General features: G+C 37.5%; 1 protein-coding gene across 2 annotated transcripts; it reads right to left on the bottom strand.

Moving 5' to 3' along the window:
• Window positions 1–5,318: 5,318 nt before the first annotated feature.
• Window positions 5,319–10,737, bottom strand: barx1 (BARX homeobox 1). 2 transcript variants are annotated; one of them, XM_039798455.1, is made up of 4 exons: window positions 10,122–10,737; window positions 6,791–7,082; window positions 6,332–6,411; window positions 5,319–5,846 (listed from the first exon to the last, which is right to left on the bottom strand). In XM_039798455.1, the coding sequence occupies exons 1-4, from the start codon at window positions 10,318–10,320 to the stop codon at window positions 5,758–5,760; spliced, it is 660 nt and encodes a 219-aa protein (XP_039654389.1). In that variant the 5' UTR covers window positions 10,321–10,737; the 3' UTR covers window positions 5,319–5,757. The 2 variants fall into 2 exon arrangements, with proteins under 2 accessions (XP_039654389.1, XP_039654388.1); XM_039798454.1 differs by having other exon boundaries at window positions 6,332–6,416; window positions 10,122–10,726.
• Window positions 10,738–17,221: the final 6,484 nt, after the last annotated feature.

The raw sequence follows: 17,221 nt of genomic DNA, 5'->3' as shown, positions 1-17,221 counted from the left end.
TTTAGTCAGGATACTGTTTTAAAACCATTGACATTATTTTTCAAATGCTATACAATTGAATAAAACACCCAAAATTCAATGTAGGTAATCATTAATTTTACCTGCGAAGAATGTTACATGCATGCATCCAAGTTATTTTTGGACAATTTGGTTGTAAGAAACCAAATTGATATAAAAAACTGTGAAAATTGGTCAAATTTGACCCGAGGACAACACCAGGGTTATTTCCATTCACCTCAGGCGGAGGCAGAAATCTTCCAGATGGCTATCTTAAAATCTGAATATATTAAACCAAAACTATCTAAATGGCTCAATACCATGAAAGGAAAGTGATATAATTTGGACACAATTTGGGACTTACTTATAATCAACTTATCATCATGTTGTTTCATATTAGCACATCATGCCCTGATGCCACACAGTAGTATCTGTAATACTGGTAGGCTTGTAATCACACACTCATTTTGTTGAGCAGCTGTCTCTTCGTGTCATGTTGGCTGTTGACTAGATATATCTCCTCATTTGTTTACCATTAAAGCCCCCTGCCTGTATTTCCATCAGAAGCACACCGGACAATATTAACATACAATATCAATATCATTCAGTCGGAATGATAAAAAAAAGGCATGTTGTCAAGGAACGTCCAGTGAAAACAAAGAGAAGAATGGCAGAGCTAATGTGGAGCTGGGCCTGCACAGAGTTGGGTTTCAGTCTAATTGGGATCATACGCCGCATGTGCAGTTTTGGCACATATGTTAGATTAATCAGGGGCTCTTTAATCGTAGAGAAATTCTCCTGTGTGCAGCTGGGCGGACGCCCCCCCCCCCCAGACCCCCAGCCTGGGCTCTGTCTAAGCATAGACCTTTTGACTCCATAAACACCCGTTCTCCAAAATTGGGGTCAACCTCTCGTTGCTCGCACCAGAGCGCTATCATGCCGCCACAAAGGGTCCCCTTAATGATTAAATTGTGTAGAGTATGGATGTTCAGAATCTGCAGATTCCTGTCGGCTGACGCTTCCTCCTGATTGTAATTTATGTCGGAAGTCATTGCTGTCCAACACTCGGCCCGCTCAAACCCCAGGAGAGAGGATGTGCACGTGGATAAAAGCCTGCATCAACAGCCTGCTGCAGCTTTAATCTGCACTGTGAAGCAAAGGCCACATCACGCATATACATACTTACAAACTGACAAAAGTAATACAAAATTAAAATAAATGCATTTTAAAAATGTGATCATGTTTTTCTTTCTTGTTGCTGGGACTCCTTTGCCAACCAATGCTCTGTTGTTTAGGTTAACCTGTCATTAATCTGCATATGGTTAAGCCTAGACATACATTTGACATTTGCTTTGGAGGATGATGATGGTGGTGCTGGTGGTGTGTGTGTGTGTGTGTGTGTGTGTGTGTGGGATGGGGGGGGGGGGACTTGCAGACGTCCATGTGGATCTTTAGGTGAAACTGAGAACTGTTATACAAGACCACTACGTAAAAAAGAGGTGCACTTTGTTAAAATGCCTGCTAATCATCTGAAATACCTTCCTTTTTTCTCTCAATCTGGATTCCATCACTGGTAAAGAGCAGCCAGTTAAAATCAATATAGAGTTTAAGCATCATTGCACTTCTAATATAAATATTATTAACTCAACTTATTTTTTAATCTATGCAATAATTCAAAATATGCCGCTTTTTTATCATAACGACAATTTCACACTTTATATACATTATAACCAAGAAAAATGGTTTTGTCTTCATATAATAATGACTAACTAAAATATGTGCTTAATCTTAACTTAAAGTAATGTTATATTACTGGAGAAAACAAAGACAATTAGTCTTTATAATGGATATGAGACAAAATACAAACTTGCCGACTAAAACTGGAAGTTTGTTTGAAATCTGATTCAGTCTGAAATTCAGACCTTAACATTCTGTATTTCAGACACGTTTGCTTTGAAGTCAATGATTTGAGCGCTCTTGCTCTGTTCTTGTGTTTACAGCAATTTCATGCGGATGACATGAGCTGATGTTTGCCACATTATGACCCAGCTGCTTGTCGATCCCCACACACTAGAAGCATTCAAGGACGACACCTTCACCTCAAGCTCATCAGCTGGTGGAAAACAGACAGGAGCGAGTGCAGAAAAAAAGGCACAAAGTCTTTTTTTGTGTTTTCACACAGCAGAGACGATCAAGATTGAACCAACTCTACAGAATGAAGTTGAATTGTTTTGGGATATTTTTTAAGACTCGTGTCATATTTGGTGATTAAGGCATGCATTTAATGCCTTTTAAAAGAACATTCTCTGCCACCAAAACGGATGTTTTTTTTGTTTGTTTTTTAAATCACGTCAGCTATAAGTGTCTTTTGATTTGGCATTATCGTTTTGGTTTACAAAGTGAAACATTTGCATTACTGCTATATTTACATTGATACGTTTCAAATCAGCGCAGTTGGGTGTACAAATATTGGTCATCTGTGGCTACAGATTATTGGCTGATGAGATCATGGTTATTTTAATTTTAATATGTTTGTCATTATATATATATATATACAGTATCTCACAAAAGTGAGTACACCCCTCACATTTTAGTAAATATTTCATTATATCTTTTAATGGGACAACACTGAAAAAATTACACTTTGCTACAATGTAAAGTATTAAGTGTACAGCTTGTATAACAGTGTAAATGTGCTGTCCCCTCAAAATAACTCAACACACAGACATTAATGTCTAAACCACTGGCAACAAAAGTGAGTACACCCCTTCTCATAGAGGCAGGCAGATTTTTACTTTTAAAGGCCAGTAATTTTCAGGATACTATGCATCCTGATAAAGTTCCCTTGGCCTTTGGAATTAAAATAGCCCCACATCATCACATACCCTTCACCATACCTAGAGATTGGCATGGAGTACTTTCCATAAAATCATCTCTCAATGCAAATCAAACCAGCTATTAGGCTAACTGAAATAAAACCATGCCAATCTCTAGGTATGGTGAAGGCTATGTGATGATGTGGGGCTATTTTAATTCCAAAGGCCAAGGGAACTTTATCAGGATGCATAGTATCCTGGCTCCATGAAATAACTGGCCTTTAAAAATCAAAATCTGCCTGCCTCTATGGGAATTTAACACAGGGTTGTCCCATTTAAAGATATAATGAAATATTTACTAAAATGTGAGGGGTGTACTCACTTTTGTGAGATACTGTATATATATATTTGTATATGCTATATAATATATATATTTCTATAAGATATATATATATATATATATATATATATATATTTGTATATGATGTATAATATATATATATATATTTGTATAAGATATATATATATATATGTATATTTTTTAAGATATACAATAAATATATATATTTGTATATGATGTATAATATATAATGCTAGGAACTCCTGCCATTGCCCAGTACGTAGGTACTGGCATTACGACTGGAGTTGGTGTCGGACTAATTGGGTTAATGCAGAGGACACGTTCCTTATATGTGTAATGTAAAATGTACATGGCAAAATAAAGGATATATTAATATGAAACGTGCGATGTGTCGTCCACAGCTGTATCTGCTGTGTTCATTTACACAATCAATATGGGGAGTTTAAGAGCTGAATGGAATTAACTGAAACTGCTGAGCTGCTGAGCCGTACCAACACATAGAGACTTATGCACAAAATCAATATTAACCTCATCAATAAGCACCGAGTTATAGAATTATATTCGCATGAAAAGAAAAGCTGCACACTTTAGTGGTCTTATCTAAATGACGTGTGTTGTTTAAACAGTATTTTTTTTTTTTAAGTATAAAGCCTATAGTGGGCTATATGCTTTTAATATATTTCAGAAAGTGTATTTTAGAAGAGTTACCATAACTTACGTAAAATTACAATTCAGCATTCAGCAGTCATTCTAAAACCACCTCCCCGTAGGTCTCATCGACTTTAAGGAATTATTAAAATCATGTGAAAGACTAAATGCCCGACATGAATTAAACTAAATATCTCGACATTCTTTGGAGACGGGTTGAATCCAGATGTTAATAGGCCTAAATAGCGCGTGCACACAACGTTGAGGCGGAGCGCAGCTGTTTGTGTAGTCCTAATCGGTATCTCCGTAAACTTAAGGTAAGCTTGAATAACTCGTAAAAAAAATAATAAAATAAAGTCCAATAAAAATCAGATCTTTGTCTGAAGCCCCATGTGATTCCGGCACTCGCTTTAAAACCCGCATCGAAGCCTAAAACAATAAAAAAAAAAAGTTTAAAAAAAAAAAGTAGTAAGCCTACAACCACAGCCTATCTGACTAATTATATTTTATATTCAGCGTAGACTATTTCTTTCTTTTTTTTTTCTTTTTTTTTTTATGTGCTGATATATCAAATCAAATGCCAAATCCAATTTCGTTCGTCAGGCTATAGGCTATCTTTTAAGAAAATATAGGGACTGGTAAAAAAAACATAGAAATGAGCTATAAAAAAAACAAAACGCAGGTTTCATGGTTCTGCTGAAGCACAAACACAGCACCATAAATATACTGTAACACTGTTAATATAATAACAATATGACATGAATGAATATTACATGCAGGATAATGGGCCTTTGGTACGAATTAGAAATCAAATCAAAGCAACGCTGTGGACATTATGCCTAAAGCCACACAGTACCATGTCTTTAAATCAAACTTTAAGCCCAGTATGGCCACACTCTGAATATGTTTCTTCACCTGCAGCAGAACATTTAAATGATTCAAAAAAGAATTTAGGGGAAACAAAATAAGTTTCTTTGCTCTGTTTTTAGTTAGTTCATGTGAAGAGTCAACTTCACTTTCTTCCTTTCTTCCTTTCTTTCTTTCTTTCTTTCTTTCTTTCTTTCTTTCTTTCTTTCTTTCTTTCTTTCATACAACAACATAATGAGTAGTCCTAAGAATGTGAATCAACTATCTAAATATAATATACTCACATTCCACTTCTAAAGTGTTGGTTGATTGCTGGCCTGAGATGGCAACATTGTTGTCATTTTTAATGTGTGGGCATGCAGCAAACAATTAAACATGTTCCTGTTGTCAAGATAGCCTGTGTAACCATATTAGGCTCTGTGAACATGACTGTGTGTGACTGATGAGCCTGTAAGCCATCATCATCATCATCATCATCATCATCATCATCATCATCATCATCATCATCATCATCATATTCATTTGTACTGTACACAGTGGCTTAAAAGCTTATCACGAGTCTGTGCCCTTTTATAATAAGCAGAGAACAGCATTAGTGAAAATATATTTAATAATTAAACATAGCATAGTTACACAAAGGGAATGCAAAACAGATGAGTGAGAGTGGATCCTTAGAATATAAAGGGTAGACCTACTGCAAAGGTTTGAGCTCCCTCCTCAACAGCAGAAAGTTCTTCAAGAGGGAATGCACGTTGGGCTACGATAAAAAAAAAAAAACACATTGGCTGTTGGAGCATGTTGGCGTGTACAGTTTAGACTTCTTGCGGGACCTGCGAGTCTTTGGAGCCTGCACAAGGCGGCCCAGCTTCAGGGAGCATTAGCACATCCTCTTCATGCCGTTTTTGGAGTCTGGCTCCATCCAAAAGATACACACTGAGCGTCCCAGAGGCTCTGCGTAATAGAGCCAGAGTATCTGCGAGCAGTGGCCGGGGTCATTCCTCCTGAGCGTTCTCATGGGAGCTCGAGCCTTCGGATTGGCGGTCAGTGTCAGCGGCAGATCGTTCCTGTTCAGAGAGCTGCTCGCTGCTGGGGATGGAGTTCTTCTTTGGGCGGCCTTTTGGTTTGGTGGGTGACTCCAGGCCTCCTCCCTGCAACACCTGCAGGTTGAACAAGCAGAAAAAAATCTGTTCAACTACAGACTGTAATGCAAGTTATCCTAAACAGAAGGGTGACATATGACTTCTAGGCATCGCATCAACACAGAAAACAAATATAGTTTCAGATGGATTGTTTCTATTTGTTTTTGAATTCTCCATAGTTCACCAAATCTAATTTTTTTGTTTTTAAGTGCCACATAATCTGCTAAAAATGTGTGCTATTCCTGCAAATAACAATAGTGAAGTGAGTAACACAGGCCTTCACTCTCCACTGTGTGAGAGTCCATTCTAGAGAACTACGTTTCCCATCGTCTGTTGAAATAATACAAAGCAAAACTATTTCCCAATATTTGTTTTTGTTGTTTGTATTGTTGTTGTCGGTCTAACATAAAATGACCATCATCATCTTCATCATCCTGGCAATAATCATCCTCATCACCACCACATCATCATCATCCACATCACCATAATGAAGAATAACTTACAATTTTCTTCCACTTCATCCTTCTGTTCTGGTACCATGTTTTCACTTGCAGCTGACTGAGGCCCAAAGACTCGGCCAGATCTATTCTGTGAGGAAGAAATAAATGTACAGTCAATGATCCACATCAGTTCGAGGTTTTCACAACAATTTTATTTATTTTTTTATGTATGGGCATCAGTTGCTTCTAATAACACAGCATATTAAATTGTCATATCCAAGTCATTAAAAGTGTTAGCAACATGGGGAGTTAAACATTTACAAATGGCGGGTCATTTCACAGTTTTTAGACTCCCCTTTTTTTATATTTTTGGACCAACACAATGGAAATAACACAAGCAAAGAAGACGTTTAAACATTATTAGGGAAATAATATTTACAGAAATAGTTAAAGGCAAAAAAAAATATAATAATATAATAATAAAATCCTCTAAAGCAGACTGTTGTCAGACTATACACCCACCTATCAGGCGTAGAGAGATACTTCTGCTTCTCGAAGCGTTTCTCCAGCCCCATGAGCTGCAGCTCGGTGAACACGGTGCGGCTTCGCCGGCCCTTCTTGGTCTTGCTGCCCCCGTCGGCCCCGTGGTCCAGCTTACCGCGGAGGTGCAGGTCAAGCGGCAGGTGGTGAGACGCCGTGCCGAGCTGCAGGCCCGACGCCGCGGACAGCAGCGGGGAGCCGAGCGGGGAGCCCAGCGAGCAGGAGAGCGGAGACATGGGGAACTTGAGGAGGCTCGTCTGGTCGGCTTTTAGCACTTAAGAAGGGCCGAGAAGGATCAGAGGCAAACACACACACACACACACACACACACACACAGAGTTTTACTTTCCAGTGTATTCCTTATTTCACCAACACAGTAGTCTGATCCGACTGGTGTGATTAATAGTCTACTACATTCCCTGAACAAATATCAAACAATAGACTACACAGACTTCATCCATAATCTTACAACTGCAGCTGATAAAACATGAGGAAACATGTTAACGCTTTTATGATAACAATCAGGCCTAAATCAGATTCTATCTACACTGATATCCAACAACTTGAATGGCCTGAGACCGCAAGAGTAAGACCTCTGTTGTCATATCATATGTATTATGTATTGTCATGTTCTCTTAAAAAAACAGATTCGGATTTATGATTGAGTCTTTATTTCAAAAATAAGGCCGCGGGTTGGTAATGCCATCTGATTTCATCATTAAACAAATGAAAGCATGTGATGTACCAATTCGACACAAACTTGAATCTAGCTACATGTAAGCCTAAATACCTGAAATGATAGTTTATAATCATAGCTATATAGGCCTCTCTCATTGCATTATTTAAAGGTTGTTTTTAAATAATAGAGTAGAAGAGCGCTAGGGCAGCTAACCCGACAGAGAATCCAAATAGTAGGCTACGCAAGGGTAAGTTGTTTGATATGATATTATTAATTTGTTTTTTTTACAAATTATTTTGGTATTAAAATTTTCATATAATATTACAAAAATCAATGAACTTCTCATCTGGTAGTACAATAGTAAGTTTACTTACTACATATATTTGTATTAATGATTAAACAGTATCATTAAAGTAAAATATCACCAAAATCAATGAGTTTTTTTTTTAATTAAAAGATTAAAATATTCACCAAAATGAATGAAAGGGACTTTTCTCATTCTGATCTTAGTAGCTGCCAATAGTAAGCCTTTACTTACTACAGGTCATATTTTCTCATATGTACAGATGTGAAACAGTATGCAATTAAAAGTTTAAAATATTCACAAAAATAACAAAAATTTTTCTATTTTGTTTAATAGCCTTTACTTACTACAGGTCATATTTTCTCATATGTCACATGATGGTGAAACAGTATGCAATTAAAAGTTTAAAATATTCACCAAAATCACAAAAAATTTTCTATTTATTGTAGTGTCAATAGTAAGCCTTTACTTACTACAGGTCATATATTCTCATATGTAATGATGGTGAAACAGTATGCATAAAAGTTTAAAATATTCACAAAAATCAATGAAAGGGACTTTTCTATTATTCTTATACTGCCAATAGTAAGCCTTTACTTACTACAGGTCATATTTTCTCATATTCCATGATGTAAACATATGCAATTAAAAGTTAAAAATATTCACCAAAAATCAATGAAAGACTTTTCTCATTATTGCTTAGTAGCTGCCAATAGTAAGCTTTACTTACTAAGTCATATTTTCTCATATTCAAATTTCAACTTCTACATTAATTTACACAAACTGCATATAAAAATTAAACACACCAAGAAAAAGTAAATAAAGCTAAATTTTTAGATTTTCATTATTCACATAATTTATACATCTGAAATATTTTTATTACAATTAACATTATTATTAAAATATGTTATAATATTATATTTCCACCTTTTTTTATTAGCATAAAATTTACATAAATTTTATACATATATATTTATTTGGTTAAAAGCTTCCTGAAATTGGTTTAATATTTATTTTCAAACACATCTTCCTACCTTTTGTTTTTTAATCCAAATTTACCAGACGCCACAATTTGGGTAATATCAAAGAATTAATGGAAATAATAACACATATTTGCTACATACATAGAAGGTTAACAAAATAATTTTCTTTAATCCTGTAACAGTACTTCAAATCACCAAAAAACTGTTAACATCAGTGGAAGCCTGGCAAGATAACCCACACATACATCTTTTTACACTTAGTAATTGTGTTTACAACCACCTTTCCTGTAGTATTTACTAAAATATTTCTATATGTAGTTTGAAACATTTCTTGAGATAAATACCCACAAAAGTATTTTTTGAATAATATTATTTCAACATTTTAGCACTTACATGAACAATATGCAAACAATTTTATGATTAAAGTATTACATTTTTAAGCAATAAAAATTGCCAAAAATAATTATAGTTTAAACTGTGTATACAAACAGGCTTTCTATGTGGTACTTGAACATGAATCTTTGTTTATATACACATATTAAATGTTTTGGCAAAAACAATTCACCAAAATTAATTATTTTTTTACAATGCTATACAACAACTTCTATTCTCTCAAATCAAATAAATCATTATTTGTAATATTTTAATTTTATTCATACTTTTGGTAATATCTTTGAAAAATTTTTCCAATCTCCAAAGTTAACAAACCAACAACAAACAGGAGTTAAAATCAAATATCAAGTGAATATCAAACGTCTAGCCAACTTCACCGCGCTGGCTACGCATGCAACTTCAAAACAAATATTACATTCGCTTATGTAAGCTGGTTTATGTATCTTTCTGAATAGGCCTACTAAAATACGGAAGCCCAGAGAGGCAAGGGATTAAAAAAAATGTTTTGCGGGTAAATTAGACATTTCCTACAATTAAATGTATCCCAGTTACATCCTTTCCTTCATTTCCTTTCCTAATAAGACATGCACTCGATAATGTCGGTTATGTCTGACTTTTGCTTAATTATTGCAAATCATTAGCTGTCATTCTAAATTCTGTAATTCTACAAGAAAAAGTTACAAACGTGACGAAAAGTTAAATCATCTTCCCTCGAAAGATGCTCTTTAAAAAAAAAAAAATTCAGAACCAAAATACACACTCGTTTTAATATTTGTAATTAAATATAGGCCTAATCATTATTTTAAATGTAGGCCTATGTCATTATAAACACTAATAATTATAATGATACTAATGCAATATATTATCTTCAGTTCCTGCAATGTTTCCAGCGTGAAACCACTCGCATCGACTCGTTCTGATACACATTCACGCTTTCACAGCCGTCTCTCTTACCCAGCTGGTTATGGAAAGGCCGGGCGGACAGGAGAGCGTGTACCCCGAATTTAAGGAGCTCCCCGGCCGGAGTCGACGCTTTATGCTCGGGGTGGTCAGTCAGGATCTCCTCTATCATGAAACTCCTGTAGCGATGAGTTCTGTGGTCATGTACCTCCGGAGGATAGTAATGCGCCCCCATTTCCAAAGGATGCTGCATAATGTGGCTGTGCGGTCACCGATTATCACTCCTTCAGTGGCCCAAGCCGGCTGTCATATTCGCTCTGTAATGCCTCTTTAGCCCGTATATCAAGTGGAACAAAGTTATCCTCAGGTATAGGAAAATATCAAGTACAGGCAGCCGACTTCCTTCGCGTCTGTGCGTCCTGTGCCGGGTTTTTACGCGTTACTTCTGGCCAGATGAGTTCTTTTTGGAGAGGAAATTTGGAACCGAGAGCAGACCTTTGACCAAAAACTCCCGAACCCGGCCGTGTTCATGCCCACCACTCGCTGTGTGTGATCCGCGGAGGTCGGAGGTACTCGCCAGCCGCTGAGCGCGTCACCTTGGCAGTGAGTTGAGGAATAAGCTTTGGGTTTTATGAGTCTCGTCATAGCTCCACCTCTTCTCAGGGACCAGGGTCTGTCTGCTCGGTGCCTTCACTGAGCCGAAGTTACATGCAAAGCCGCACTTGTCCTGCGTGGATTTATATGCAAAAGGGAAGAAAATAAGGACGGACATTTTAAATGCCATGCAGGGGACTTTGCGAGTTATAAGGCATTAGTTTGATGAAGATGATGATGGCGACGCTGATGACTAAGATGAAGCCCAAGATTAGAAGGTTAAGGTAAAATGAAAACAAAAATGATACTTTTCCAAAATAGGTCTGTGCCAAGTCATCAATACCTTTTATTATTAGTAGTATTATTATTAATAATATGTGGAGATTGCATGCTTCATACTGAATATGCATTAGCTTGTTGCATGTAGGTTGCATTTCAGCATTTCCATACATGCATGTAGTTTCACACGAGTTTGCAGGTTTTACAATAAATAGCCTTTATGTTTTGAGAAGAGAAGAGGATCATTCATATTGTCTCTTTGCTTCTATTGTTGTGTCTGATTACCCAAAATCTTGGCACGATGTAATATGTAGGCTAATTGTTGCCAAAATGATGTGTAAATGACGCAAAGTTATTACAGATGCACCATACCTCAGCTGATGGTGTCTGCAGACTGTCGGCAGTGAAGCATGCAGCTCAAGGGAAAATATTTCATTAGAGGTCAAAAAACCCACCCCAGAGCATCATGGGATTTTTTTTTTCCTATTTGGCTACAAAATTGTGAAATATCTCCCACAGCCTATTTTTAGCATGTCTCAGGGCTGAGAAAAGCTCTGGCCTAAAATCCACTCTTGAGCTGAAAACCTTAAATAAACGTTGAATGCTTTTGAGTTGGTGGTCTATTTAGACTTTTGAAATTTCATTTTCTTGAAGCTTTTTATTAAAATATGACACAGTATACACCAGACTGCATACCCATGAACTGCTGGGAGCAAATACCTCTTCAACACACACATCAGACACACAACTGAACATGTTGGAAACAAAATAACTTAATAATCATGGTACCCAATATGAGCATAAGATGGCATGTTGAAAGGAAAGGAATCTCAATATATGTGCAACTGAGAAGTGTATTACGGTTTCACGAGTGTAGAAAAAGTGCTGTTTAAAGTAGTAGACCCATTTAGGGACATGAGTGAAAGTCTGAAGAAAAGAAATAGAAAAAGAAACAATGCTCTAGGTTTTATGGTCATACCTTATACAATAAAGGTGAGAGCAATGTGAAATTATAATGCTATCTCACACTAACAATACTTAACACAGTCACAAACTTCAAGTACCAACAAACAGGGGAATAAGGGCATTTTTTTGACATTGATCAATTTAAGTTTCAAATGGTTGTCTTAGCTCTTGATACGATAGGCTTAATCACGAATCCTCCAAAACAATGTGTATTGGGTAAGACTGCTGCACCCTCATTGCAAGAAAGAGCGCTACCGCAGATCATTCATTCCAGCAGCAGTCAGACTCTTTAATGCAACATCATAATGTAGCACCGCTAGCTGTTTCTGCAACATGAGCCATCACTGGACAAGTTTGTGCACTATGCATATTCATTTGTTTATAACTCTATGTCACCTCCTACTGTGCAATATGCCATTTCTATTCATCCGTACCTTATTCATCTGCCTATCTGTGTATATACGGTCTGTTTATTTAAATGTGTTTATAATATAAATACTTTTGTATTATTACTATTATTATAATTAATTCTATTTTTTCTATTTCTTATACTTTATGTATATTTTTTCTCCTATGTCTACTTAATGTGTATTTGTGTTATTCTGATGTGTGTACATTTTTTTCTTTTGAGCTGCTGTAGCACAGGAATTTCCCGAATGTGGGATTAATAAAGTCTATCTTATCTCTTAATGCTGTGCATCGTGATCACGTCCTAGTTATATTCTTTCTAATAGATGAAGATCTGTCTCTTCTATTGCAACCTGAAATATGCTCTTTCCATCTTAAAAACAACAACACAGTCTGCCATGTCAATCAAATATGTGGACTTCAAGTGTGAAAAACTCAACGTGTCCTTAGAAACAAGTAGTAATATGGATTTGCTCAAGGTGTTCATAGGTACATGTTGCCACACAAGTGTGTTTTCATCTCCGGCTGAGTGACCTGGCTTTGTTTGAACATATCTTCCTCTGGTGGTCACTTCAAAGATTGCAAGCCCGAGAGTTTCCAGAGGACTTTCACTCCACTTCTTTAGTATAAATGAGTGAAATACACAACACCCAAATGAGAATAGTAGCAACATGTCAACTTTCAGAGAATAAATGTGCTATCTTATTTAAAAGTACACAGTATACAACAGCATATTTGCTGCTCAGCTCATCCTGGCCAGTCTTTCAGTGCTTTCCCACCAGACTGATAGAGCCACTTCCACAGCTTATTTCTTTCGGCCATGACCCTTGTTATGAGATCTGCCACTTGCACCCTATTCCAACACTGTAGACACATACTACTGCACACTAGTATGTACACTATGCATATTTTATTGAAACCACCAACTGCATTGCTCAAATCTTGTAACATTCCTGAAATATTTGACATGATGTACATTTAACACAGTTGGCACACCCCCAGCATCTCAGAGAAAAGAATACTTATATTTTATAATACATGGCGATTTTCTTAATCATTCAGATTTGTCTGGGTGGTTAATAACACGATTCCCTGTGGTGTGACAGACATATTTACTGTATGTTTGCTTTACCAGGACTTCAACATGATCATTGCACTGCAATATTTCTTTTTTTTTTTTTTTACAAAACACAAAAGAATAATGAATGACTACAACAGAAGTTTGATTCAAATTAAATCTGGGTTTACAATGATCATGTGTAGCGTATACAAGTGCGTGGCGTAGAAACTTGAAGCCTGCAGGGCACATTATACTGATAATAGACTTTTCAGAGGACACATGTTGTCTCCAACAGTTCAACTTTTAAAATTAACAATATTTGCACTTTCATAGATTCTGGATTGTTTTTAATGAGGGAGGAGTATGTGTAAATCTAAAATATGTTAACGTTAATCGAATATTTTTGTGGTAAGAATATACAAGATGCAAATTATTATTCAAACTGGTGTCTTAAAACATGTCTGGAGGTAATATTTAAGTTACCTAATGTATCTTGCTTGTCTTGTCACCTATAGGTTATTGTACTGACACCTGCAACAAACGTATAATTATAGTAATAATGTAACTTCCCCTAAAACAAATTGGAAAAAGGTATTTTACTTGTACTGTATTATATCCCTAAAGGTATCCTCTTTAACATACAAAAAGTCTTGATGAATAATCCGAAGGGAAAATCCTGAAATCCAGGAAACTGACATTTGCCCTAGTGACAATAATAATTTCATATTAAAAAGCATTAGAGTCAGAGTTGGGCAGTATTTCTGTTACTTATATTGGAAATACAATTCAAGATTCAAAATCCTTTATTAATCCCACAATGGGGAAATTCACACTGTTGCAGCAGCAAGGGATGAGAGGAAAAGTAGAAGACACATGTTAACACACAATAATAAATATAATTAAAGAGAATAAATCAGTCCTTCCAGAAAAACGCAGAGTTTTTTTGTGATTGTTGCGGGCAAAAATCCTTGATTATGTGGCACGTTTTCTTAAAAAATGCGATGGAATATGCGGGATATTTATGCAATTTTCTACGATGAAATTGCGGGAACTTGCAAAAACTGCGGTTTGATGAAAAAGAGAAGAAAAGGTGATTCCCCCAACACCCTGCTTTTTTTAAACTTAATTTCCAAAAATAGTTTACAGATATTAAGTCATTGCAATAAGTAAACAAATAAGATACGAAAATATATTCAAATAATATAATATTAAAGTAAAAATAAAAGTAATAGTCTAAACAGAGGGAAATAAAAGATACAAAAGAGACAGACTTTCAAAAATTGTTAATAATATAGACAGCAGGAGCACTTAAAGAAATTTGAGTAGACATCAGATATTAAGATTCTTATTGGATACCAACTTAAGAGACTCAAAGTGCATGTCAAATTTAACCTCCAACACCTGCTTTACGATGATGTTCACGTCGCGTAATTACGTCACTTCATAACGTTTCCATGGCAACAGGGAAAAATGGCTGCTTTTGTGTGAAGTAAACGCAAAATTTTTTCAACTTTCTGCTAAGATGTATGTGACTTTTTTGCAACGAAAATGCGGGGATTAATTAATCATGCAAGCACCGCATATTTTGCGCGGAAATCAGCAATTTATGCGGCGAAAGTGCGGCATATTTGAAAAAATGCGGACTTTGGCTGATTATGCATTGAATTATGCAATCGCATAATCGCGTTTTTCTGTAGGGACTGATGAATATTAAAATAGTCAAATGTATTTACAGTATTATACAGTCACATGTTTTATCAGCCCTGGTGTGTGTGTGTTTTGTCCATGTGGTCTACTGGCAGCAGTGCTGATTGTAGAGTCTGACAGCAGCAGGCAAAGATCTGCGGTATCTCTGTTTGGCGCAGCGTGGGTGCAGCAGCCTGTCACCGGAAGAGCTGTTCAGTGCTGACAGGGTGTCCTGCATGGGGTGGGAGGAGTCGTCCATCATGGAGGATAATTTAGCCACTGTCCTCCTGACTCCCACCACTTCCACGGCATCAAGGGGGCAACCGAGAACAGAGCTGGCCTTCTTAATCAGCCTGTCCAGTCTTTACCTGTCTGCCACAGCAATGCCGATGCCCCAGCAGACCACTCCATAGAGAATGGCTGATGCCCCCACAGAGTCATAAAATGTCCTCAGGAGTGCCCCCTGCACCCCAAAAGACCTGACTCTCCTTAGCAGATACAGTCTGCTATGGCCTTTTTTGTAAAGTGCTGTGGTGTTGTCAGTCCAGTCCAGTTTCTTGTTCAGGTGAACAACCAGGTACTTATTTGATTTAACCATATCGATGTCCGTACCCAGGATGTTCACCGGCAGAGGTGGAGAGTGTTTGCTCCTGCGGAAATCCACCACCAGCTCCTTGGTTTTCCCAGCATTGATCTTGAGGTGGTTCCACTGGCACCAGTCCACAAAATCTTTGTTAAGTTCTCTGAACTCCCTGTCGTCCCCATCTGCGATGAGGCCAACAACTGCAGAGTCATCAGAGAACTTTTGTAGGTGGCAGTTTCCTGAGCGATAGGGGAAGTCTGCAGTGTAGAGGGTGAACAGGAACGGGGCCAGAACTGTTCCTTGTGGGGCTCCTGTGCTGCAGACTACTGTGTCAGACACACAGCCCTCCGTCCTTACAAACTGAAGTCAGTTGGTGAGGTAGTCCAGTATCCATCTAGTGAGGTGGAGGTCCACCTCTGTCCGCTCCAACTTTTCCCTGAGAAGCGTTGGCTGAATGGTGTTGAAAGCGCTGGAGAAATCATAGAACATGATTCTCACAGTGCTTCTAGCCTTTTCCAGCTGGGAGAGAGATTTGTGGATAAGGTATAAGATGGCATCATCCACCCCAGTGCCAGGTTGATAGGCAAACTGAAGTGGGTCCATGGATGGGCTCACCAGGTGGCAGAGATGGACCAGGACTAGCCTTTGCAGAGTCTTCATCAGGAGTGATGCCAGTGCCACGGGCCTGTTGCTGTTTAGATCAATCAATTACTTTTGTCATACTTCTGTCATTAAAGGGTAACTAGCATTTTTTTTCAACCTGGACCCTATTTTCCTATGTTTTTTGTCCAAGTGACTGGAACAACAATATTTGACATTGGTCCAGTATTAGGTGAGATCGCTGCAGTCGGCAGTGGAGAAACAAGCTACAATGTAGGACAATTTTCCAGCTTGTATTTACCTTCACAAAAGTGCTTGTTTTGCCGCTGACAGGCTCAGTATAATATTCTAAGTGTCTGACAACATTATGAACCTCTGATCTTCTGATAAGTGGACAACCGCTCTACCTCCTTAACCACAGCCACCCCAGAGCAAAGTTGACAAGGATGTATGAGGTTCCAGAATAGGTGGAACGTGCACAGCAAGCATAGTTGTCAACTTTCTCACGTGGCAGCTTAGCCAGAAGGTTCTCCACATGGAAAGCACAGGCCAGCTCCCACTTGTCCTGCTGTGCTACCCAAAGATTGCAGCATGAGTAACAATACTCTAACTTTGGCAAAGTCACTGAAGCCTTTAGAGTCAACAGCATAGCGGGATAGAAGTGCTTGGATGGCACTGACTTCGTACCAAGTGATGGTGCAGGAGCCAAAATGTGTATTTAACCTGGTGTTTATTTTTGTACCAAAGTTACAAAAAATACACCTGGACGTGGGCCAAATCCTCCGAAAGCACAGTGGGTGCATTTACATGCACACCGATATTCCACTATTATTCCGAATATGACAATATTCCGAATTTGATACAGGTCATTTAAACAGCATATTCTGGTTGGATAGTCCAAATAAGGCCTTTTTCTGAATATAACATTTTCCCAATTAAGACATGTATGTTACGGTGTAGGGAATTAAAGGACCCAAA

The sequence above is a fragment of the Perca fluviatilis genome, chromosome 4 (genome assembly GCF_010015445.1).
Source record: "Perca fluviatilis chromosome 4, GENO_Pfluv_1.0, whole genome shotgun sequence".
NCBI lineage: Eukaryota > Metazoa > Chordata > Actinopteri > Perciformes > Percidae > Perca > Perca fluviatilis.
Note: the sequence above shows the minus strand (reverse complement) of the source record. Positions and strands in the feature narration are given on the sequence as shown.

Bases quoted from the DNA above. Each gene is read 5' to 3' on its own strand.
- barx1 (XM_039798454.1), bottom strand. From the start codon at position 10,320: ATGCAGCATCCTTTGGAAATGGGGGCGCATTACTATCCTCCGGAGGTA. The intron at 6,417-6,790 runs GTGGGTGTATAG...TCTTCCTCACAG, and splicing joins TATCTCTCTACGCCTGATAG to AATAGATCTGGCCGAGTCTT. The intron at 5,847-6,331 runs GTAAGTTATTCT...TTCAACCTGCAG, and splicing joins GGATGAAGTGGAAGAAAATT to GTGTTGCAGGGAGGAGGCCT.